General features: G+C 39.0%; 1 protein-coding gene across 6 annotated transcripts in view; it reads right to left on the bottom strand.

Annotated features, from left to right (window-relative positions):
- GRK3 (G protein-coupled receptor kinase 3) overlaps nt 1-26,563 on the bottom strand; it is a 274,428-nt gene that overhangs the window by 112,349 nt on the left and 135,516 nt on the right. For 5 of the 6 annotated variants that reach the window (XR_010139447.1, XM_063722816.1, XM_063722815.1 and 2 more), the window contains one exon: nt 13,374-13,450. Coding sequence is in view for 4 of the 6 variants with exons in the window: in XM_063722816.1 (XP_063578886.1) it covers nt 13,374-13,450 (77 nt within the window). In the remaining 2 variants the exon portion in view is untranslated. Of the gene's footprint in view, nt 1-13,373; nt 13,455-26,563 lie in introns of those variants that run through there. The other variant, XM_054543233.2, reaches the window with a different exon arrangement.

Raw genomic sequence — 26,563 nt, 5'->3', positions numbered from 1 at the left:
CATCTCAAAAAAAATAAGAAAAGCAATCCTGATAACAGGAGCCACAATATGGAATAATCTCAAGAATATTATGCTGAGCCACATAAACCAGACACAAAAGAGCATGTACTGTTTGAATCCATTTATACGAAGTTCTAGAAAAGGTGAATGTAATCTATTGTGATTGAAAGCAGATCAGCGGCTGCCCAGGGCTAGGGTGAGCTGAACCCAAAGGGCAAGACTATGCTTTCTGAAGTTATGGAAATGCATATTATGGAAATACATATTTACATCAATTAAATTGTTTTAAAAAGTAAGAATACAAGTACAGAGCACATTTATTAGTAAACAAGAAAAAAATAACATTGGATTCTTGTATTTGGTACCTCATGAATAGGAAATTGGGTATATTCTGACAATAAACTAAAAGGCAACAATGAAAGAAAGGGCCAAAATCACTATTCCCAGCAAGCTATTCCGTTTCAAGTTCTTTTCTGTCACCAATTCAGAACTCAATTGCTGGCTGAAAAGCAGAAGCCAAAAACAACTAATTTCAATCTTCTTAAATAGCCATAAATTTTAAGATAAGGAAATGAATTCCTAAAGAGCAAATTCCAAAGGCTGACAATGATTTAAACTAAAAAAATATATATTTCTTTGGAGAGTAAGTGCATCGTATAAGGTAAGAATATGTGCTTCTTTAAAAAGTTGTCCTAGTTTCTCTTTTTGTGTTCCAATGTTATAAACAGACTCTCTGGGGGCCTAGAAGGACTCTCTCTGTCCCAGCTGGGATTTCACTCCTGACTCACACCCGTAAGAATCTTCTCTGTTCATCTAGCAAAAAGCTATCAGCATCAGGACAAAGCTCTTAGCTTAATGCTGACCTCAAAGCACCAGCTAGAATGCAAACGAGGTGTGACAATACTCCAGCAAATGGCCCACTGTGCAAATCAAGTTACTTTAATTCCAAGAGGCATAAACAACATCATCGCCCTACAGTCTCAACCTCTTATCAGAACCTCTCCTTTATCTTTAGACCTGAGGACAAGTGTCCCCAGCAAACCACTTCTCCCTGCAACCCTTTTTGGTACTGCAACATAATTTCTTACAAATTCTATTGGCTCTATCTTCAAAATTGGGAATTCCATGACTTCTCTCTACTTCCACGGCAACGCCAATGGTCCAAAGGCCAGCATCGTCTCTCACAGCCTCTAGCTTTCTAAGCGGTCTCTGAAATGTTTTGGATGTATGTCCGTGCCCAAATCCCATGTTGAATTATAATCCCCAATGTTGAAGGAGGGGCCTGGTGGAAGGTGACTGGGTCATGGGGGCGGATTTCCTCCTTGCTGTTCTCATGAGAGTGAGTTCCCACAAGATCTGATGGTTTAACAGCATGTAGTACCTCGCCTCTCTCTCTTTCTCTCTCTCTCTCCCCCTCCCTCCCTCCCTCTCTCTCTCTCCTGCTGCCATGTGAAGAAGGTGCTTGCATCCCCTTTGCCTTCTGCCATGACTGTAAGTTTCCTGAGGCCTCCCAGTCAGGCTTCCTCTTAGGCCTGTGGAAATGTGAGTCAATTAAACCTCTTTTCTTCATAAGTTACTCAGTCTCAAGCAGTTGTTTACAGCAGTGTGAGACAGGACTAACACAGCCTCCCTGGCCCATGCCTCCCCAACAGCCAGACTGATCCAGGAGCACGCGACTCAGATTATGCCATCCCAACTCTCAAACTTCCCTATGTCCCACCTCACTCTGGGTAAGAGGAGAAACCCTCACAAGGGCCTCAAGGGCCTGGCCACTCTCCACCCCCACCCCCACTCCCACTGTACTCCCTGCCCTGCAGCCCCCTGGCCTCCTTGCTGTGCCTCAACCCTGAGGTTCCAGCCTTAGGGTCTTTGCCCTGCTGAATACTTCACCTGGGTACTCTTCCCCCAGATAAATCCACAGGGGCTCGGCACCTTCTCTCCCAAAGGACTTTGCTCAATTGTCCTTTATGAATGGCGCCTTCTTAAAACACCCTGTTTAAACCCACCATGTGCACCAGCACTCCCTGCCTCTCTTCGCAGCTCTTCTACCCTGGAGATTTACCCCCTTGTGGACAGTATGTATTTGTGGATCTTTCTCCCCAGAGAAGGAGGAGTTAGCTCCATAAGGGTGTGGATTTCTGCTTTTGTTCCCCAAGGGATTCCCCAGTGCTTAGGAGAAATGTGTGGCACATAGTTAAATTTATTAAACGAACAACTGAATGTTTAGCAACAAGTTTCAAACAAAGCTTAACCATCACCTCCATAGCACATCTCTGTATTTCCTGGTTTTAACTTTGACTAGAAGTAGAAATACTAAAATAAATCAAAGACAAGGTGTAAAACCATCAGAAAAGCGATCTCCAAAAAAATCTAAAACCAGAAGATATTATGGAAATGTAGCACCACCTTGAATTTCAAAACCAATTGAGGGCTCTTAAAATCCTAAAACAGCCCCATCATCCCCCCACTGTCAGTTCAAAAAGTTTACAGAGAACCTTTCCAGTTGAGGTGCTGTTTCACAGGTCCTTGGCATTCTCTAGCAACATAAATTAAGATCCCACATTTGCTAATATTGCTAGAGCATATAATTTTTTTTTCCTAAAATACGTGGACCCTGGCAGAGAGAGAGCTACAAAGTTGAGTTTAGCTGCAGAGGCTGGCTGATCAGCAAGGCTTACCTCTTGGCTAAGAGAATAACTTCCCCACATTTGCCTTAGGATTTAAATTCGTGCCTCAGGAAAATGACCAGTAGGCTCTTCTGGGAATCTCAGGCTCCTTGGCGATAGTAAATACACTTAACAACTGTTCAGTACTGGAATGTCAGAGGTCTGTACGCTTCCACACACATTTTGCTGTCCATCTTTTGCAGGGTGAGCTGGTTAGGGATGGGAGCCTTCTGTCTTAGTCTTCTCCATGTGCCTTTTTGTTTAATGAGACATTCCCAGTGAAGGACTCAAACATATTTGATTGAATGTCCCCTTCAGCAAAGCACATAAAGTAGACCAGCTACAGAGAGATCTTTGTGCACAGCTGCCAAATCCTGGATTTTAGTATCATTATATAGGAAATAAAAATTACACAGTTGATATGTCATTTTTTTAAAGAACTTCATATGCATGGTAATTTCCACACTAAATTTTGCTGGTTATAGGCAGAAAAAGCACATGACTTCCAACTCTGGCTCTACCACTTGGGAGTTGTGCAAACTTGATATTGTTTTACCAGCACATAAAATACTCACTGAAGTGTCTAGTACACAGGTAGCATCACTGCCTTAAACTAATAGTAAATCCAATTATGGACTAATAGTATTCCAATCACACACTCAGAAGAGCTCTGGGAAAATTAAGCAGTAAAAATTTAACAGATAATAGATGGCCAAGCACAGTGGCTCACACCTATAATCTCAGTACTTTGGGAGGCTGAGGTGGGTGGATCTCTTGAGCCCAGGAGTCCAAGATCAGCCTGGGCAACATGGCAAATCCTTATCTCTATAAAAAATACAAAAATTAGCCAGGCATGGTGGTGCATGCCTGTGCCTGTAGTCCTAGCTACTCGGGAGGCTGAGGCAGGAGAACTGCTTGAGCCCAGGAGGTTGAGGCTGCAGTGGGCTGAGAGTGTACCACTGCATTCCAGCCTGGGCCACAGAACGAGACCCGTCTCAAAAAATACATAAATAACATTTAAAAAAAAGATAATACATTTGCTAGCCGGCAAATCAGCGCTCCTATAGTTTCTAGTGATTAGTAGATATTAAAGGATTGTGCTTTTCCAGTAAAATGTAGCTTTTCTGAATTTTTTTTTTGGGTGGGGTGATGATAATTATGGCTGGTCTTTGAACTTGAATGATAATTTTAAGAAGGAAAACCAGCCCTACCAAGCTGGGTTAAAAAAAAAAAAAAAAAAAAAAAGACAACCAAATTTTCCCATAGAACTAGTTTAGCCTTTTTCTCCTCTTTTTATCCTTTTTAACCCAAAATGCTCAGATGTCCCAAATGTTCAGAGCTGCAGAGGCTGCACTGCGGGGGCATGTAGCGGCTCCCAGCCCGGGCAGACTCCAGCACCAGGAGCTGATGCCCAGACTTGTTTAGTCCAACACAGATAATGAAGTCAGCTGAAAAGACTGACTTGCCAGTAGGTTTGTAAGTAACAGCTTTTCCTCTACCCTAGTGTCTTTCCTCTCTGGGCAGCATTTTTATTAGGAAACCCAAGTTGAAACTGTGCAGAGGCTGTGACCCTAAGTCACCCAGGCTCCCGTTACTGCCTGCACCCTCTCACTGCACTGCCTCTTCAACAGAAAATCCAATTCGCTGTGCTTAGTCCACTGTTGGTCTCTGCTGTTTGAAAGTTTACATGCCTCTTTAACTCTCTCCCTCACGAAAAGTCTCCACAAAGGCATGGGTAATGGATGCAGAATTGAATAGGGCCCCAGGTTTTTCTTCTCCGAGTCTGTGGTTGCTCTGGCTAGAGAACTCTTACAGATAAGGCAGGGTGGGAACTGACTGTGTCACTGTCAATCCGGGGATCTGTCAGGGGAGGCCCTTCACTGTGACAGAAACAAACACTTCCAAACAAAGGTAGGTACACAGAGGAAAACAAAGTTGAAGATGGTTCCCAGGATAACATCTCCCTCTCTACAACCTTATGCAAGACGGCTCTATTTGCTATAATTTAACCTCAACTTTTGAATCCAAAGCTGCTGACTTATACATGTTTTCAGCTTTTAACCAGCTATGTGTTATATTTTAGATATTAAACATGTCAAGCAATAATTTTACAAATGATGAAATCAATTGGCAAGTTTATTCATTGAAACTGACAAAAAAGTGATCCTAAAATGTTTTAGTTTATGTTTTTTAGCATTTTGGGTTTTTTTTTATAATTACCAAATTTTTAAAATAAGCATCTATGGTATATCTACATCCATCTTTATTATGATAGAAACTGCTCAGAATTTTTTTTTTAAAAAAGGACTTTTAGAGGTAGTAGTTTCTGTTTTTATCAATGTATTCTTTTTATAATGAAACATACACCTTTGCTTTCAAAGCCCACAGCAAGTACATTTCTTATGCCTTGGCCCTAAATGTCAAATATAATTTATGTATTCTTTCTAGGTAAATGTTCTTTGAAATCATGCTAAAGAGGTTTGAGACCAACTTAAAAAACATTTAAGAAATTAAAGTGAAAAGTAAAAACTGAAAGGAAATAAAAGACACCAGACTGGAAACAAAGAAGTAAAATTCTTTTTATTCAGATAGGATTCCATACATAAAAAATCCTAAGGAATACACACACACACACACACACACACACACACGCAGACACACCTTACTACAACTGATAAACTAATTCAGAAAGATCACTGGATACAAGATCACTACAAAAAAACTCATTCTATTTCCATGTACTGGCAATGAACAACCAAAATTAAAATAAAACAATTCCATTCACAATAGCATCAAAAAGATTAAAATACTTGGGAATAAATTTAATGAGAAACACAAAATCAGATATCCACATGCAAAACAGATACATTTAGACCTTGCCTTACACCATAGACAAAAATTTACTCAAATTCGACCACAGACCAAAATATAAGAGCTAAAACAATAAAACTACTAGAAGAAAAACAGAAGAAAACCTTTGCAAATTTGTTAGGCAAAAAGCTCTTAAATACGACACTAAAGGCCGGGCTCAGTGGCTCACGCCTGTAATCCTAGTGCTTTGGGAGGCCGAGGCGGGTGGATTGCCTGAGCTCAAGAGTTCATGACCAGCCTGGGCCATGTGGTGAAACCCCGTCTCTACTAAAACATAAAAAATTAGCTGGGTGTGGTGGTGTGCACCTGTAATCCCAGCTACTCTGGAGGCTGAGACAGGAGAATCACTTGAACCTGGGAGGCGGAGGTTTCAGTGAGCCCAGATTGTGCCACTGCACTCCAGCCTGAGTGACAGAGTGAGACTCCATCTCAAAAAAAAAAAGACACTAAAGTATGAGTCATAAAAGAAAAAAAATGTATAAATTGGACTTCAAAAATAAAACCTGTGCTTCAAAAGTCACCATTAGGAAAATGAAAGAGACTGGATTCCAGCCACCAACCAGAAGAAAACATTTGTAAATCATACATAAACAACAAATAACATAAAGACAATCCAAATTTCAGGATGGTTAAAAGATTTAAATAGACATTTTACTAAAGAAGATACACAAATAACTAATTAGCACAAACATGTTTAATATCATTAACTATTGGAGAAACACAAATCAAGACCACAACAAGATACCACTTCCTATCCATTCAAGTGGATACAAAAAAGACAGGTAACAACAAGTATTGATGAGGATATAGTAAACCTGGAATGCTCATAAATTGATGGTGGGAATGTAAAAGAGTACAGCCACTTTGAAAAGCAATTTGGTAATTTCTTAAAAAGTTAAACACAAATTTGCCATACAACCCAGCAATTCCACTCCTAGGTAAAGACTCAAGAGAAATGAAAACATATGTCCATAAAATACTTGTACACAAATGTTTATGGTAGCATTGCTCTATAAACAAGCAAAAAGTGGCAATAACTGCTCTCTAAACAGGAAAAAAATGGAAATAATCCAAATGCCCATCAACTGCTGAATGAAGAGAGTGTGCTCTGTAGGCCGGGCACCGTGGCTCACGCCTGTAATCCCAGCACTTTGGGAGACTGAGGTGAGTAGATGGCTTGAGGTCAGGAGTTCAAGACCAGCCTGGGTAACATAGTGAGACCTTGTCTCTACTAAAAATACAAAAATTAGCTGGGTGTGGTAGCATGCACCTGTACTCCCAGCTACTCAGGAGGCTGAGGCACGAGAATCATTTGAACCCAGGAGGCAGAGGTTGCAGTGAGCAGATATCGAGCTACTGTACTCCAGCTTGGGTAGCAGAGCAAGGCTCTGTCTCAAAAAAAAAAAAAAAGTGTGCTCTGTCCATAATATGGAATGCTATTTAGCAACAAAAAGGAATGAAGTACAGATACACACAACGACCTGGATTAACTTCAGAAACCTTATGCTAAGTTAAAGAAGCCAGATGCAAGAGACTGCAGACTGCATATCGTATAATTCCATTTTTATGAGATGTCTAGAAAAGGCAGATAGAGAGAGACAGACAGATGAGTGTTTGTCTGGGGCTGAGGATGGGAGCAGAGTAACGACAAATGGGCAGGAGGGATCTTTTGCAGGCATGGAAACGTTTTTAAATTGTATTGTGGTGACGGGTGCAAAACTGTAGAAATTTACCAAAATCATCACATAATACATTTACAATGGGTGAATGGCATATAGTAATTTTGCATTTTGAGGGTTGTTTTTTGAGACAGAGTCTCGCTCTGTTGCCCAAGCTGGAGAGCAGTGGTGCGATCACGACTCACTAAGGCCTCGAAATCCAAGGCTTCAGAAACCCTCCCACCTCAGGCTCCTGAGTGGCTGGGACTACAGGTATGCAGCACCACATCCAGCTAATTTTATTTTAAAATTTCTATAGAGATAGGGTCTCACTGTGTTGCCCAGGCTGGTCTTAAACGTCTGGCCTCAAGTGATCCTCCTGCCTCAGACTTCCAAAGTGTTGGGATTACAGGTGTGAGCCTCCACACCCGGACAAGTCATTTTTTAAAAAGTAAAAATTGCAGGGCTGGGCGAGGTGGCTCACGCCTGTAATCCCAGCACTTTGGGAGGCTGAGGTGGGTGGATCACAAGGTCAAGAGTTTGAGACTAGCCTGGCCAACATGGTGAAACCCTGTGTCTCCTTCAAAAAAATACAAAAATTAGCCAGGCATGGTGGCGTGTGCCTATAATCCCAGCTACTCGGGAGGCTGACGCAGGAGAGTTGATTGAACTGGGAATGCGGAGATTGCAGTGAGCTAAAATCGCGCCACTGCACTCCAGTCTGGGTGACAGAGCAAGACTCTGTCTCTAAAAAAAAAAAAAAAGTAAAAATTGCAAAGTTTTTGTATCTATATATCAGACACCAAATTATTTCACACAAATTGAAAAAGATTACTATTCAAACTGGGGGTTGAGCTCTGAAGTCAGTATTATAAAATGAAATGCCTTTAATGGCAGTATGTAATATAATATTAATCACCACATTCTTTATACATGAGAATGACATTTACATACTTCATGTATTAAGTATCGATTTGGGGGCTGGGCACATTGGCTCAAGCCTGTAATCACAGCACTGTGGGAGGCCCAGGCAGGCAGATCACAAGGTCAGGAGCTCGAGACCAGCCTGGCCAACATGGCAAAACCCCATCTCTACTAAAAATACAAAAATTAGGTGGGCATGGTGGCACATGACTGTAATCCCAGCTACTTGGGAGGCTGAGGCAAGAGCATCGCCTGACCTGAGAGGCAGAGGTTGCTGTGAGCCAAGATTGTACCACTGCACTCCAGCCTGGGCAACAGAGCAAGACTGTCTTAAAAAAAAAGAAAAGGATCTATTTTGGAGTCTCCTTATAATTTCAAACATGCTCCTCTAGCAGGAGTGAACATGCAGACAGAGAAGCTAAGTAGATTGTCCACAGACAGATGGACTTTATCAAATGCCATGTGCCTCACTTCATATGATGAAATTACAATTTCAATGTATCTTAAAGAAGAAAAATAGTCACAAAATGATCTTAACTATAACTGATACAATGATTTTCCTGTCTATTCAATAACCAGTATCCCCTTAAAACCAAACATACTGTGTCAGTGTCTAAATGTGTAAGTTTTACTTGACAGCAAGTTAGGGATCAACTTAATATTTCTTAAGATAAAATTTCTATATAAGGATAAGGATAAAAGTAACTGGCACGTAACCCCTTTATTCTGAATAGTGGCAATTAAAAACAACGAATGGAGATTTCACCTGCTGTATTAGTTTTCTCATGTATCACAAGTCACCAGAAACTTAGTGACTTGAAAACAACACCCACGTATCATCTCACAGTTCTGTAGGTCAGAAATGTGGGTGGGTTCCACTGGGCTCTCTGCTTAGGGTCTCACCGGGACAAATTCAAGGTGTCGGTCAGCCCGGGTTCTTATTTACAGGCTCCAAGTAGGAATCTGCCTCCAAACCCATTCCAGTTATGGATGGAATTTTGTGCTTTGTGGTTGTGGGATGGAGGTGGCTGTTTCCTCGCTGCTGCCAGCCAGGGACACTCTCAGCTCCTAGTGAGCACCCACACGCTCTCCATCTGCAGAGCCAGCAACAGTGTGTGGAATCTTTCCTGAGCTTCATATCTTTCTGACTTCCTCCTTGCTGCCGGCCTGAGGAAACTCTGCTTTCAAAGAGCGCATGTGAGTAGATTAAGCTCACTCAGACAATCATCTTAATTCCACCTGCAGAATCTCTTTTAGCCATGTTACGCATGGGGGCAACACCACGAGGCAAGGGTCATGGGGCTGCACCATGAACACCTGCCTTTCTAATTAAACTATATTTAAAGGCAACTAAATATCCTCCCACTGAGGAATACAAGTAATCAATGCAGAAGGAATCGTGTATTTAGAAAACTCACCATTTTTTAAGTCCCTAATAAACTCCATTCTTTGTTTTTAATTGCCACAATTAAGAAGAAAGGGGTTAAGTGCCAGCTACTTTTATCCTCATCCTTATATAGAAATTATATGTCTTAATGAACATTAAGTTGATCCCTAATAAAATAACTGATTTAGATAATGATTGTCAATGAGAAACTGACACCGACCACATCTGAGACCATTTTAGAGACCTGACTACAGAGACCCTAAATGGCATGTGCCTCCTGCTACGACGTACACAGCACCACCTATAAAGTGCTCCTACCAAAAAACAGCTGAAGCTAAACCTCATTAAGCTGTTAGAGCAAACTCTCAATTTACAGGAAATGTAGGAAACAGAAGTACAATTTAAATGATACCATTAAAGGCCGGGCATGGTGGCTCATGCTTGTAATCCTAGCACTTTGGGAGGCCGAGGCGGGCAGATCACTTGAGACCAGGAGTTCAAGACCAGCCTGGCTAACATAGTGAAACCCTGTCTCTACCGAAAAAAAAAAAAAAAAAAATTAGCTGTGTGTGGTGGTGCACACCTGTAATCCCAGCCACTCAGGAGGCTGAGGCACAAGAACTGCTTGAACCTGGGAGGCAGAAGTTGCAGTGAGCAGACTGTGCCACTGCACTCCAGCCTGAGTGACAGAGCAAGACTCTGTCCCAAAAAATAAATAAATAAAAATTTTTTAAATGATACCATTAAGAAGCAGACAGAAAAGCCCAGAACATGGAACATTCTACAACACATAGGACCCAATTTCTTCGGTAAGTTAATTACCTGTGCATGTGCTGGCGGGGGCAATGCGGGGGAACTGGTCTAGATTACAAGAAATGTTATCACCAATTACAATACAAGAACAATATTTGAATCCTGATTCAAACCAAGAGTTAAAAAAAACAAACTTTTTTAAGTTAATCAGAGAAATTTGACAATAAACTCGGTATTAGAGTACACCAAGAAACATGATAAATTCCATGTTTGGGATAAAGGTATTGCGGTTGTATAAGAAAGCATGCATACTTTTTAGAGATGCATATAGGACAAAATGCTGTGACTGCTTTGTTAATTCAGTAACCACAAGAAAAGACGGGATGGGAAAACAAAGTATAGCAAAATGGTGAAATGTATCAAATCTAGGTGATGTTAACTATATATACACACACACACACACACACACACACATACATATACATATACGTACATATGGGGTTAATTATTCTAGTCTACTTTTCTGTATGTTGAAAATTTTTAACATAAACAATTTGCTTCTATTCACTGAGCATCTGCTGAGAGCCAATTGTCGTGTTAAGGGCTTCATGTACACCACCCGCTAAACCCTCTCAACAGCCTCATGGACCAGAACTATTATTATCCCTACTTTTATAGATAAAAAGTAATGAAATAACAACCACTTCAGGGTGTAGCCAAACAATCTGCCAGTTCGGCAATGCCTCAGAGGCCAAGTAAATTAAAGACTTCTATGGTTTTCATTTTGAAAACCATTTTTACCAATTGCCCACAGCACACATTGGAGGGCAGTTCCCAAGCCCTATGGTGATCCTGTGTGTCGGGGACCTTGGGAGGTAAAGAAAGAGGGAAAAGGAGCAGATGAGTAGGCAGATAGAGGGTGAAACAGAACAAGAGGACCAGCAAAACAATGAGGGGAGAGGGAAGGAAAGATGGAGAAGGGAAAGCGTAAGGCAGGAACGCATGGAGTCAGTGACGGAAGGCGCAAACGGAACCTGGAAAAGGAAGACCTGGAGTGTCAGACACATTTACTCCCACCACGGACCACCTTCCACTCTCCCCCAATCCCTGAGACCAGGCAGAAAGTGAGACTACTACAGAGAAAGACGGGGAGCAGGCCAACAACACTAGACAGCTCTGTCAAAACATAATTACAGATGGTGGTGTGCGCTCTCCCTAAGCCTCCGATCAGCCGCTCTTCTTTCCTCTGACCACGACCTTCCCAAGCTCAAACTCAGCTTCTCCTGACCAGATCCAAGGTCACGAATTGAAGGGAATAGAAGAAGAAATTATTTATTTAAACGATGTTTAACAGCTTCAGATAAAATGCACAGCCTATCAGCGCCCAGTGAGGCTGCTCTCAGGGAACAATTTGTGCAGCTGAGATACTCGGCTACACTAACGCCATTGGGAGCTCAGGTCAGAGTCTCCCGGTGCCAGGGTCAGGTAAGGTTTTAACCCAAGCTATGGGAAATACATGTTTGGGGGACTGTATGTATGTTTGGGGGGACTGTAGACAGGAAAGGAGCTACAGAAGGAAGAGAGAACAGAAAACACAAAAGAAGAGTCCTGGATGCATTTCAGAAACTGGAATGAGAGCTGAAGGGAAAGCCGACTGAAGTTCTGATCCATGCTACCACCAGAACGAACCTTGAAGGCCTTATGCTGAAGAAGCCCAGTGCAAAAGGCCACACAGGGTGTGATTCCCTTCATGTGGCGTGTCCAACACAAGCAAATCCATGGAGGCAGAAACTCGATTCGTGGTTGCCAGGAGCTGAGGGAGGGTAGAAGGCAGAAGGACTGCTAATGGGTACAAGTTCTTTTGGGGGTGATAAAAACATTCTAAAATTAGGTAGTGCAGATGGTTGTATGACGGTGAATACACAAAAAGTCACTCAACTGTTTACTTTCAATGTGTGGATTGTATGCTATGTGAAATATACCTCAATAAATCCACAAAAAATAAATTTAAAAAATTTTTAACTAGCAAATAAAAAGATAATTCCTTTTTCCCTCCACTCTCAGAGATACAGAGTTTCTCTCTCTTGTTATCATGAGTTTTATTTTGTTTTTTAGTACAAAATCAGAAGCAAAGGAGAACATCTGTTTAGCTTATAGTAACCACACACCATGAAAATAACGAGAAGCCATAAGAACTAACAAAATGAAAGCCAAACTCTTTCAACTTATCTGTTCCCCAACCAACTCCTGAGGAGCAGGATGAAATATCTCTATATGGCAAAGACCAATCGCTTTCCACACACAGTGGTCAGGCACAGACAGACCACACATCATCTGCTTCTCCAAACCACTCCGTCCACCTTTTCCCCACTGTACTTCATGCGTGATCAAAGAAGCTGTACCTACCAAAGACCGTCTTCACAGACAGGCTGATTTTTGTAAACCAGATAAAGTGGTTTACAAAAATCCAAAGATTTCTGCACCAGTTTCTACTGTTAACTATTTTATTATTTACTGGTTAATATTTTATTATCAGAGTAAAGAAGAAGGAGAACTGGGAATCAGAACAAGTCACTCCACCTCCCTGTGTCTACATCTCCTCATCAGCAAACAAAAGGGCAAGCCCAGAATTATCTCGAAGAATATGCAGTCTTAAAGGGATCTATCAGTCTATGTCTATTAATCATGGAAACAGAGCACAAATTGAGTTCTAGGGAACTTTAATTTCTTGGAATTTTCATAAAGTAATTTCCTCCAGCCATAAAATAATTTTAAAACTATTACACACAGCTCCCCAGCAAACCACCTCAGTAACCACATGAGGCAGGCAAGACGCAAAGAAAAGAAAGGAATATCCTATTTTCTTACATTCAGCAATGCTGATTTCATGTAAAAATCCTAGAATTACCCATTTCCCAAGACCTTATTCATGGAATATGTTACTAGGACTATAAGTCATCATTAAATACCTTATTAATTACATGAAATTTCCTTTATTCCCAGCCACAGCTATAGAGGATATAAAGCACTAGGGGGCGCATTCATATATTACTATAGTATCGCCCAATTTCATCACTAAAATTACCGTATGCCAAATGAACAACCAGGACTTACCAATTTTCTGATTGAAAATCTTGTCAAAGGTTATTTCATTTCTCTCTGCAAGGTACTTCTGCATCACACTCCGGATACTGGAAGGGAAGAATGACACATTTTTAACAATACAGCCTACATTGTGAGTAACCATCCCCAGGATGAGAGAGATATGGATGTCTTGACTTCATGATATCAGCTTTACAAGAGACCCTTCTTACTACGACTGCAGGAAATGCAGACCAGCCTAAAAGCTGGAAACTTCACGGCCTTAGCCACCATCCCCTCCTGCGACACAGGGCCAACCTGACACGTAGAAACTCAACTGCAGAAAATAACTAAAGGGCTTTGAAAACCCACCCTCCATACATCTGCTCTCCAAAATATTCACAAATGTGTCTGCACGCACAAACACGTGCACACAGCACACACCCTACACGTACACACCACACATGCCTGTGCCCCCCCACCACAAATTCTGCTCATCAATAAATGAGCTTCTTTCTAAAACAAGTGCAAAAGTTCCCTAGATATATTAATATTTTTAAAATCATATTTCTATACTCCAACAATAAAGCACAAAACATAATTAAAAGACTTAGCTTGCAATAAAATAAAAAACATCAAATACTTTGAAATTATTCTTTCAAAATATGTGCAAGAACTTTATGGGAAAAATTACAAATTGTATTGGGAGACATTAAAGAGGATCTAAATAAATAGGAAGATATACCACAGTGATAAACAGAGAAATTTAATACTGTAAAAGTTCGAAGTCTACCCAAATTTATATATGACATCAATATAATCCCCATTAACATTCCAATAGGGTTTTTCATAGAACATAGAAATAAATAAGCTCTTTCTAAAATTTATACAAAAAATACAGGATCAATAATAGCCAAAACACTTCTGAAGAAAGAGAATAAAGATACTGGGGCTTATTATAAAGTTAAAATAATAAAGACAGGATAAACAAACTAATCAAGGAAATGGAAGACAGTGCAGAAACTGAACCACACATACATTCAACTTTGACATATAATAGAAGTAGCAAGTCAGAAAAATGGGGAGAGGATGGATTATTCAGTAACTGAACCCCAAAAGTGATTATCCAAATGGAAAAAGTAGAAAATTGAATTTCTATTATCCACTGATGGTGGGAGTGAACAATAATTTAGCATTACTTTTTTTTTTTTTTACTTTTTAAAACAAATTGAGGCAAATTTATATACAATTAAATGCACACTTAAAGTATATTGTTAGGCAGGCGAGGTGCCTCATGCCTGTAATCCCAGCACTTTGGGAGGCCGAGGCGAGCGAATCATCTGAGGTCAGGAGTTCAAGACCATTCTGGCCAACATGGTAAAATCCCACCTCTACTAAAAATACAAAAATTAGCTGGGTGTGGTTGCGCGTGTCTGTAGTCCCAACTACTAGAGAGGCTGAGGCAGGAGAATCACTTGAACCCGGGAGGCAGATGTTGCAGTGACCCAAGATCATGCTACTGCACTCCAGCTTGGGGGACAGAATGAGACTCTGTCTCCAAAAACAAAAAGAAAGTATATTGTTAAATGTGCTTTTGACAAACATATACACCTATGTAACTACTATCTTAAGATACAGGATATTTCCATTGCCCCAAAAAGCACCCCTTTACAATCAATCTCCCCATATTCTAGAATCCAGGCAACTATTGACCTGCTTTCTAATAACATAGATTCATGCTCCAGTTCTAGAATTTTATATAAAATAAAATTACACACTATGTTGTCTGTTGTGTCTGGCTTCTTTTGTTTGACATGAGACAGCTTCATCCATATTGCTATGTGCATAAGTATTTCGTTCCTTTCTAATGCCAAACAGCATGCCATTGTATGAATATTCCACAATTTGTTTACCTAGCCATCTGTTGACAGACATTTGGGTTGTTTCTATAAATAAAGGTGCTTTAAATATCTATGTATAAGTCTTTTTATGGGCATGTGTTTTCATTTTTCACAGGTAAACACCAGGAAGTGAAATTGTTGGTCATATGGAAAATCATATTTAACATTATGAAAAACTGATGAACTATATTACAAACTGGTTTTATCATTCTACAATCCCACCAACAACGTATGATAGTTCCAGTTGTTCCACATCCTTGTCAACACTTGGGTTGTAAGTCTTTTTAAATTTTGGCCAATCTGTTGGGTGTGTAGTAGTATTTTATTGTACTTTGTATTTTAATTTGCATTTCCCTAATGAATAATGATGTTGAGCATGTTTGTACATGATTATTGGAATTCTCCTCTCTTCTTTTTAGAGGTGTGTAGACAAATCTTTTGTCTACCTTTTAATTGAGTTGTCTTATTATTCAGTTGTACAACTTCTTTATTTAGTCCAGAAATAAGTCCTATGTCAGATTTGTGTGATGCTAAGATTTTCTCCCAGTTAGCACCTCAGCTCTTCCTTTTCTTCAGGGAGTCCTTCTCAGAGCAGAGGTGCTTAGTTGATGAGTTCCAATTTATTGACATTTGTTTGATGGACAGTCTGTCCTAAGAAGTCTTTCACGCCTCAAGGTCATGAAGACTGTAAGCTATATTTTCTTTTACAAGTTTAAAAGTTTTCGCTTTTGTGTAAGCACAAACATGGTCTAATATCCATTTCAGGTTAATTTGTATGTAGAGTACAAGGTAGAAATCAATGTTCTTTTTTTTCTGTATAATATTTCATTGTTCTGGTATTACTTGTTGAAAACACTTCCTTCTTTCTTTTTCTCCATTAAATTATCTTGGCACCTTTGTTGGTTCAACACTAAGTATGTGCAGGTCTATCTCTGGGCCATCCTGTTGCATTGATCTGTACATCTATCCTTATATACACATTGTATTGTCTTCATTGCTTCTTTCCTAACTTAAGAAGTTGGATCAATGAATTTAAATTATTTCTAATGTAACCATTTAAAATTATAAAATCCCTCTAGGCATCGATTTAACTGCATCTCACAGATATTGATATATTCCACTTTCATTTTCATTCTATATTAATTATCTTCTAACTTCCTTTGAGATTTCTTCCTTGACCTATGAGTAATTTAGAAATGTGTTGCTTCATTTCCAAATACTTGGAGATTTCCAGTTATCTTTCTGTTATTAAATTTTACTTTAATTCTTTCATGGTCAGAAAACACACTTTGAATAACTCAGTTCTTTTACGATTTGTTGATATGTGTTTTATTGCCTAGAATATGATCTACTGTTTTGAGTAGTTCATGTACACTTAAAGGGAATGTGTATGCTGCTGTTGGATAGACTGATTCATAAACATCAACTGGGTCAAGTTGGTTGATAGTGTTGCTTAGATTTTTCTATATCCTTACGGATTTTCTGTCTACTTTTTCTATAAATTACTGAGAGAGGAGTGTTGAAACCGTTAACTAAAATTGTGAATCTATTTCTCTTTCAATTCTGTTTTTGTTATATGTTTTACTGCTCTGTTGTTAAGTACATGAATATTTAAGAACAATGTTATGTTTCCATGATGAAATAACCCCATGATCATTATGAAATATACCTTTTTAATGCTTGTTTATAATCTTTGTTAAGTCTATTTCATCAGATTTTAATCAAGTCATTCCAGCTTTCTTTTGGTTAGTGCTTATAGAGTATTATATTTGTCTATCTTTTTACCTTTAAGGATTTATATCTTCACATTTAAAATAAGCTTCCCGTTTACAACAGATAGTCATCCCTTGGTATACAAGCCATGAGTTCTATCTAGGACCTGCCTCGGATGCCGAAATCCTAGGATGCTCAAGTCCCTTATATAAAATGGTGTAGTATCTACAGAGCACTTATGCGCAACCTCCTGAATAGTTTAAATCATCTCTAGGTTACTTATAAGACCTAATGCAATGTAGATGCTATGTAAATAGTTGTTATACTGTATTGGTTTTTATTTGTATTTTTATTGTTGTAGTTATTTCTCATTGTTTCTTTCTTTCCAAATATTTTGATGCGTAGTTGGTTGAATACCCAGATGCAACCTGTAGATATGGCCAGGCACGGTGGCTCACACCTGTAATCCCAGCACTTTGGGAGGCTGACGCAGGTGGATCACCTGAGATCAGACGTTCGAGACCAGCATAGACAACATGGTGAAACCCTGTCTTTACTACAAATACAAAAATTAGCAGTGGTGGTTGCCTGTAATCCCAGCTACTCGGAGGCTGAGGCAGGAGAATCATTTGAACCTGGGAGGCGGACGTTGCAGTGAGCCGAGATCATGCCACTGCACTGCAGCCTGGGTGACAGAGCAAGACTCCATCTCAGAAAAAAAAAAAAAAAAAAAAAACCCTGCAGATATGGACAGCTGACTGTAACCCACAGATATGGGCAGCTGACTGTATAGCTGGATCTTGCTTTTTCACCCTACCTGATGATGTCTTTTAATTGAAGTATTTAAACAATCTGCATACTTCTGTTAGGTAGATACAGGTAAGTGAATTAGCTAGATCATATGGTAAATATGTTTTAGTACGACTTTTTTAAAAACTGCCAAACCACCTTCTATTGTGGCTATACCTTTCAGATTCCCATCAGCAACACAGAATTCCTGTTTCTCCTTGAACATACTTATTTTCTGAGCTTTTATTTTAGCCATTTTAGTGGGTGTGAAGTAGCATCGCACTGTGGTTTTAATTTGCATTTCCCTAATGAGTAATAATAAGCATTTTCATGTGCTTATTAGCTATTCATGTATCTTCTGTAGTGAACTGGCTATTCAAATATTTTGCCCAATTTGAGGAGGACTGGTATCTTAATATTCATAGAGTTCTTTATATGTTCTGAATACAAGTTATTTATCATATATGTCATTTTCTTTTTCTTTTTTTTTTTTTTTTGAGACAGAGTCTCGCTCTGTTGCCCAGGCTGGAGTGCAGTGGCACCATCTCGGCTCACTGCAAGCTCCGCCTCCCGGGTTCACATCATTCTCCTGCCTCAGCCTCCCAAGTAGCTGAGACTATAGGCACCCGCCACCACGCCCGGCTAATATTTTGTATTTTTAGTAGAGACGGGGTTTCACCTTGTTAGCCAAGATGGTCTTGATCTCCTGACCTCGTGATCCACCCGCCTCAGCCTCCCAAAGTGCCACTGCACCTGGCATATATGTGATTTTCAAATATTTTCTCAGAGTCTATAATTTGTCTTTGCACTTGCTTAGTGGTGTCTTTAAAGGACAAGTTTTAAATTTTTGATTAAACCCAATTTATCAATATTTTTCTTTAATGGTGTCATAGCTAAGAATTCTTTGCCTAACCCAAGGTCACAAAGACTTTTTCTTATGCTTTCTTCTAGAAGTGTTATAGTTTTAGCTCATAAATGCAGATTTATGATCAATTTTGAGTTATTCCGGGAGTATGGTGGGAGGTAAATATCTAAGGGATTTTGGTTTGTTTTTGTCTTTGTTTTTGCATATGGACATTCAATTTTTCTAGCATCATTTTGTTGAAATTCCTATCATTTCCCCCACTAAATTGTCTTGGCATTTTTTCAAAAATCAATTACTGTAAATGTGAGGATTTCTCCCCTCCATATTCTGCTCCATTATCTATGTTCTTCATGCCGGTGTAGCACCATGTTGATGACGACAGCTCTACAGGAAGTGGTCAAACCAGTCTAAGTTCTCTCTGTTCTGTTTCCAAAATTGTGTTGCCTATTCTGCTTGGATTTCAAAAGGGACTGCAGTAAATCTATAGATCAATATGGATCAATATGGGAAGAATTGCCACCTTTTTGTTTTTCGCACAGGGTCTCTCTGTTGCCCAGGCTGGAGTATAGTGATGAGATCATGGCTCACTGCAGCCTTGGCCTACTGGGCTCAACCAATTCTCTCACCTCAGACTCCCAAGTAGCTGGGAACACAGGTGCATGCCACTGTGCCCAGCTAATTTTTACATTTTTTTTTTGTAGAGACAGGGTCTCACCATGTTGCCCAGGCTGGTCTTGAACTCCTGGGCTCAAGTGATCCTCCCGGCTCAGACTCCCAAAGTGCTGGGATACAGGTGTGAGCCACCAAGCCAGGACCAGAACTGCCATCTTAATAACACTGAACCTGCTTTTGTCTGTATTTTGTTCCTGTTTTCCTCTTTTCTTGCCTTCTTCTTATGATTCAATTTTTATCTCCCCTCCTAGATTATTTTAACTCTTTTCTTTCTTTTTTTCCTTAGGGGTTGCTCTAGGGTTTACAATACACATTTTTACTTACCGTAGTCTACCTCTAAATAACATTTTACATTTCCATGTCCTGTCTATGATTTGTGCTATTATTGTCATATGCTTTATTCCTACATGTTCTAAACCTCATAATATATTTGCATTGTTTTGGCTTTAGACATGCAACGTCTTTACATTCAATGGCTTTTATATTATTGCAAGTACTCTATATTTCTTTGTGGAGATCCAAATGTCAGCTGGTACCATACACCTTCTGCCCAACACACTTCCTCCATCTCTTGTAGTGCAGGTTAACTAGCAATGAGTTTTCCCAGCTCTTGTTTGTCTAAAAAGTCTTTGTTTTGCCTTTAGTTTTGAAAGATATTTTTATTGGGTATAGGATCCTAGGTTGGCAGGTTTGTTTTGTTTTCTCTCAGCACTTGATATCACTCCACTGTCTTCTGCGTGCATAGGTTATATAAGAATTGTGCTATAATTTTTATCTTTATTCCTCTGTACATACATTTTGTTTTAATCTGGCTGCCTTTCTTTATCTAGCTTCTTTAAGAATTTCTCTTTATTGTTGGTCAGTAGTTTAACTATAATGCATCTAGAGGTATGCTTTCTCTCCCTACCTTTACCCTGCTTGGGGTTCTCTGGACATTTTTTTAACTTTGTTAACTGACACATAATAATTGTACATATTCATGTGGTGCACTGTGATATTTTGATACATACGATGCATAGTGATCAGATCAGGGTAATTAGTATACCCATTATCTCAAACATTTGTCATTTCTTTGTGATGGGAACATTCAATGTTCTCCTTCCAGCTACTTGAAATTATGTATTATTGTTAACTATAGTCATCCTACAGTGCTACAGAACACTAGAATGTATTTCTCTTATCTAGCCGTAATTTTATATCCTTTAACAAATTTCTTCCTTCCCCACCCTTTCTCCTACCCTTCCCAACTTTCTGTCTTTCACTGATTTTGGAAAATTCTCAGCCATTTTCTCTGCATATTTTTTTAGTCGGCTCTTTCTCTTCTCTTTCTGATATTTCACTTACTCGCATGTTAGAACATGGATATTGTCCCACAACTTTCAGACACGGAGCGTGAGACCCTAATTATAAATCCAAAACTAAAAATAATCTATAGAAATACATGTATGTAATAAAACCATACATTTCTGAAAGGCAGGGAAGTGTGTAATGTGCAATTCATAATGAGTGGCTGCCTACAGGCAGAAGGAGGAAAGGAAACACAAGGCCAGGAGACGGAATGGGGAAGGAACTCACAGTAGAAGGAAATTATTCTCAGTATCCTTGTTCTCATGCTGGTACTATAAGTGCTTATAATATTATTTAAAATGAATTAATGAATGATTCAATGACTACAAAATAAAGAAGGCCATGCATAAATTAATAATGAGAGAGTATCATGAATCAAGTGCCATGATTAGTTAAATTCTGTGAATATAAGTCCAGCACTTGAGCCATGGTAAGTATCAAGTAAATTATGAGTCTCAATAAAGATATGAATGAAGAGGAAGGGTTTATTTTTCAAACAAGTTATAAGACATGCTAAGACTCTGCCAGGGATGACCTATCACTAATTGTAACAGTGCATAGAATAGCCAGTTGCTTGCCCCTGCATTTAATTATACCCAGCTATGAGAAGTCACTCGTAGTAGTCTCCTGTCTCAAAGTTCTGCGGGAATAAATCTAATGATAGTTTTAAATTTTTTTGAAATTGCTAATTTATTAACATTTTCAAATAGATGTTTAAAATGCAAGTAATATAAAAGTAAAAACTAGATATTAAAATGTTCTTCATCTCTCACTTTTCATATTGTCAAATATTTCCTTGATTGAAGCAGAATAGTTCAATTGAGCCTAAACTCTATTCATAGATCACATTACTTCTTTTTGAAGAACAGCAATCTTTTTCTTTAGTAAATTAAAAGCACTCATTCATTTGATTCATCCAACATTTCATGTATGACAACTGGTTTTTCACCTACCCACGACTCTCATTTTTCCCCATGAATACTCTTGAAGAAGTGTTCCAGAACCATTCTAAAACAATCAGCAAATTTAGCAATGTACTACCTATTCCATACAGACTTTCCAATTTTTCCATACAATTCCTACCATGATATGATTTTTACTCTTCCCTTCTTGTAGAGGGTGGTTGGTGGTGGTGGTTCTTATATACCTTCATGTAATCATCTTCCTTGAAGTAGAACATTTTATACATATATATACACATATACATGTGTATTACATATACATACATACATACAAAGCGGGTCTTGCTCTGTCATCCAGGCTGGAGTGCAGTGGTGTGATCATAGCTCACTGTGGCCTCAAACTCCTGAGCTCAAGCCATCCTCCCACCTCAGCCTCCTGAGTAGCAGAAACTGTAAGTGCACATCACCACACCCAGTAATTATTATTTTTTTTGGAGACAGAGTCTCACTATGTTGCCCCAACTGGTCTTAAATTCTTGGCCTCAAGAGATCCTCCCACCTCAGCCTCCCAAGTGGCTGGAATTATTGGTGCAAGCCACCATGCCCGGCAACTTTTTATTTATTTAAAAAGTCTAATTTCCTAAACATGAGAAATCTAGTCTGTGCTCTTATTTTTATTTTTTCCTACAATTCTTGACTATCCCCTTATGTTCTACTTGTAATTTTCTTCACTGTACTATTCAGTCCCTATTTGTATTTTTAATATCTTGCATGTTTTTATTTTTAGCTCAAAGAATGTGGCTGGTTGTCTAATACTACATACAAAAAGTAATTTGATGTATTCCTAAGTATTTCGTGTGTGTGCAGCTACTGTAAATGGGACTGCATTTTAATTTGGCTCTCAGCTTGAATGTTATTGGTGTATAGAAATGCTACTGATTTCTGTACATTGATTTTGTATCCTGAAACGTCACTGAAGTCGTTTATCAATTCCTGGAGTCTTTGGCAGAGTCTTTAGGGTTTTGTCGGTATAGAATCATATCATCGGCAAAGAAAGACAGTTTGACTCCGTCTTTTCCTATTTGGATGCCTTCTATTTTTTCTCTTGCCTGATTGCTCCAGTACTATGTTGAGTAAGAGTGACAAGAATGAGAACCCTTGTCTGTTCCAGTTCTCAAGGGGAATGCTTCCAGCTTTTGCTCATTCAATATGATATTGTATTTAGGTTTGTCATAGATAGCTGTTATTATTTTGAGGTATGTCCCTTCAATATCTAGTTTGTTCAGAATTTTTAACATGAAGGGTACTGGATTTTATTGAAAGCTTTTTCCACATCTATTGAGATGATCATATGGTTTTGTTTTTATTTTATTTATTTATTTATTTATTTATTTTTTTTTTTGAGATGGAGTTTCGCTCTGTCGCCCAGGCTGGAGTGCAGTGGCACAATCTCAGCTCACTTGCAAGCTCTGCCTCCCGGGTTGACGCCATTCTCCTGCCTCAGCCTCCCGAGTAGCTGGGACTACAGGTGCTCACCGCCACGCCCGGCTAATTTTTTGTATTTTCAGTAGAGACAGGGTTTCACCGTGTTAGCCAGGATGGTCTCGATCTCCTGACCTCGTGATCCGCCCGCCTCAGCCTCCCAAAGCACTGGGATTACAAGCGTGAGCCACCGCACCAGGCCAGTTTTTAATTTTTTATGTGGTAAATCACATTTATTGGTTTGCATTTGTTGAACCAACCTTGCCTCCCAGGAATGAAGCCTACCTGATCATGATGAATTAACCTTTTTGATGTGCTGCTGGATTTGGTTTGTTAGTATTTTGTTGAGGATTTTTGCCTCTGTGTTCATCACGGATGTTGGCCTGTAGTTTTCTTTTTTCACTGTGTCTTTGCCAGGTTTTGGCATCAGGGTAATACTGGCTTTGCAGAATGAGTTAGGGAGGAGTCCCTCCTCCTTGACTTTTTTCTACCGGTATAACTACAAAACACCGATGAAAGAAATCATAGATGATACATACGCACAAATGGAAGAACGTTCCATGCTCATAGATTGGAAGAATCAATATTGTAAAAATGGCCATGCTGCCCAAAACAATCTACAGATTCAATGCTATTGCTCTCAGACTACAAATGTTATTTTTCACAGGATGGGTAAAAACTATTCTAAAATTAATATGGAATAAAAAAAGAGCCCAAATAGCCAAAGTAATCTTAAGCAAAAAGAACAAAGCTAGAGGATCATATTACCCAACTTCAAACTATACCATAAGGCTACAGTAACCAAAACAGCATAGTGCTGATACAGAAACAGACACACAGACCAGTGGAATAGAAGACAGAACCCAAAAATAAAGCCACATGCAGCTTCAGCTATCTGATCTTTGACAAAGTCAACAAAAATAAGAGAGAAAGGACCCCCTATTCAATAAATGGTGCTGGGATAGGTGGCTAGCCATATGCAGAAGATTGAAACTGGATCCCTACCTTTTACCATATATAAAAAAGTCCTCAAAAAATGCAAAAAAGTCCTCAAAAGCAACTGCAAAGAAAACAAAAATTGACAAGTAGGACCCTATTAAACTAAAGTGCTTTTGCACAGCAAAAGAAACGATCAACAGAGTAAACAGACACCCTACAGAATGAGAGAAAATATTCACAAACTATGCATCTGACAAAGGTCTAATATCCAGATTCTATAAGGAACTTAACAACAAAAAACAAATAATTCCATTAAAAAATGGGCAAAAGACATGAACAGACACTTCTCAAAAGAAGACATACAAGCAACCAACAAACATATGAAAAAATGCTCAAAATCACTAATCATCAGAGAAATGTAAATCAAAACCATCATGAGATACCATCTCACTCCAGGCAAATGGCTATTATTTAAAAAAAAAAAAAAGAAAGAAAGAAAGAAAAGAAAGGAAAAGAAGGAAACAGATGCTGGCAAGGCTTCGGAGAAATGGGAATGCCTATACACTGCTGGTGGGAATGTAAATTAATTCAGACACTGTGAAAAGCTGTTTGGAGATTTCCCAAAGAACTTAACAAAGAACTACCACTCAACCCAGCAATCCTATTACCGAATATATTTATTTTCTTTCCAAAAGAAAATAAATCGTTCTACCAAAAGAAAAAAAAACCACATGCACTCATATGTTCATCACAGCACTATTCATTAATAACAAAGACAAGGAATCAACCTACGTGCCCAACAATGGTGGACTGGATAAAGAAAATGTGGTACATATACACCATGGAATACTATATTGCCATAAAAAAGAATGAAATTATGTCCTTTGCAGCAACGTGAATGCAGCAGTAGGTGATTATCCTAAGCAAATTAACACGGGAACAGAAAACCAAATACCACATGTTCTTACTTATAAGTGGGAGCTAAACACTGGGTACTCACGGACATAACCTTTTTGATGTGCTGCTGGATTTGGACACCAGGGATGAATCGGGGGGAGGGAGGGAAGGGAGCAAGGGTTGAAACACTACTGGATACTGTGCTCACTAACTAGGCAATGGGATCAATCATACCCCAAACCTCATCATCACGCAATACACCCACATAACAAACCTGCACATGTACCCCTTAAATCTAAAATTAAAGCTGCAATTATTGTTTCTAAAAAGTAATTCAAGATTGACCATAGGTCTAAATATAAAGCCTAAAATTATAAAAGTTCTCAAAGAAAATATTAAAAAAACTTGGTGACTAGTTCAAGCAAAGACTTTAGACATGAGAGCAAAAACATGAATAATAAGAGAAAAACTGATAAATTAATTTCGTCAAAATTAAAAACCACTGCTCCTGAAAAGACACATAAGAGGATGAAAAGACAAGCCACATGCCAAGAGAAAACACTGGCAAACCATCTATCCAATTGAAGATCTGTACCCAACATAAATAAAGACCCTTTAAAGCTCAAGAAGAAAATAACCTAATGAAAAATGGGCAAATGATTTGAATAGACACTTCAAAGAAGATATATGGGTGGCAAATAAGCATATGAAAAGTTGTTCAACATCATTAGTCATTAGGAAAAGGCAAATTAAAATCACAAGAAGATTCCACTACATACCTATTAGAGTGGCTACAATTACAAAAGACCATACTAAATGTTGGGAGGGATATGGAGTAACTGGAATTCTCACACACTGCTAGTGGAAATGTCCAATGAAGCACACACTTTGGAAAACACTTTGGCAGCTTCTTAGAAAGTAAAGTTAAACTACACCTACCATTTGATAAATCCATTCCATTTTTAGGTATTTACCTGAGAGAAATGAAAGCATACATCCATACAAAGATTTATACATGGATATTCTCAGCAGCTTTATCTGTGATGATCAAAAGCTGGAAGCAACACAATAGCCACAATGGTTAAGTAAATATGCATATCACTATAATGAATCAGTACTCAGCAATAAAAGGAATGAACTATGAATACATTTAAAAACCCAGATGGATCTCAGAATAACTGCGCTGATTTAAAAAAGCCAGACCCCCCAAAAAAGTACACAACGTTTGATTACAAAGAGGCAGGAGCAAACTTTTAAGGGTGGTGCATGTGGTATAATAAAAAATATATTTAGTTTTTGTCTCTGGTTCCTGACACAGAGCTCCAAAAACGCTTGAAATTTCCTGATAGGAGTGTCTTTTATTCCTAAGGAGCCCTTTTCAACCATACCTGAGTTTATGCTAATAAGCTGACTCTTGGTGGGCTTCTAGATAGTTCAATATGGGGGCTTGTTGCCAGAGGAAGCAAAAGTGTGACTAGAGGGTTAAGACTTTCACCCTTATCCCCTGACCTCAGGGAGGCTGGGGATTGAGTTCTGTCACCAACACCCAATGCTTTCTGCAATCAAGCCTACTTGGCTTAAAAACTCTTAAAGAGTTTGGAGAGCTTTCAGGTGAACACATCATGAGATGGGAAGGTGGTGCACTCAGAGAGGGCACCAAAGCTCTGCTCTCTACCCCTCCCTGCAAGACCCTGCACCATGTACCTCTTCCATTTT

Source organism: Pongo abelii, chromosome 23 (assembly GCF_028885655.2).
Source record: "Pongo abelii isolate AG06213 chromosome 23, NHGRI_mPonAbe1-v2.0_pri, whole genome shotgun sequence".
NCBI classification, from domain to species: Eukaryota; Metazoa; Chordata; class Mammalia; order Primates; family Hominidae; genus Pongo; species Pongo abelii.
The sequence above is the reverse complement of the archived record's forward strand: the minus strand, read 5'-3'. Positions and strand labels throughout refer to the sequence as shown.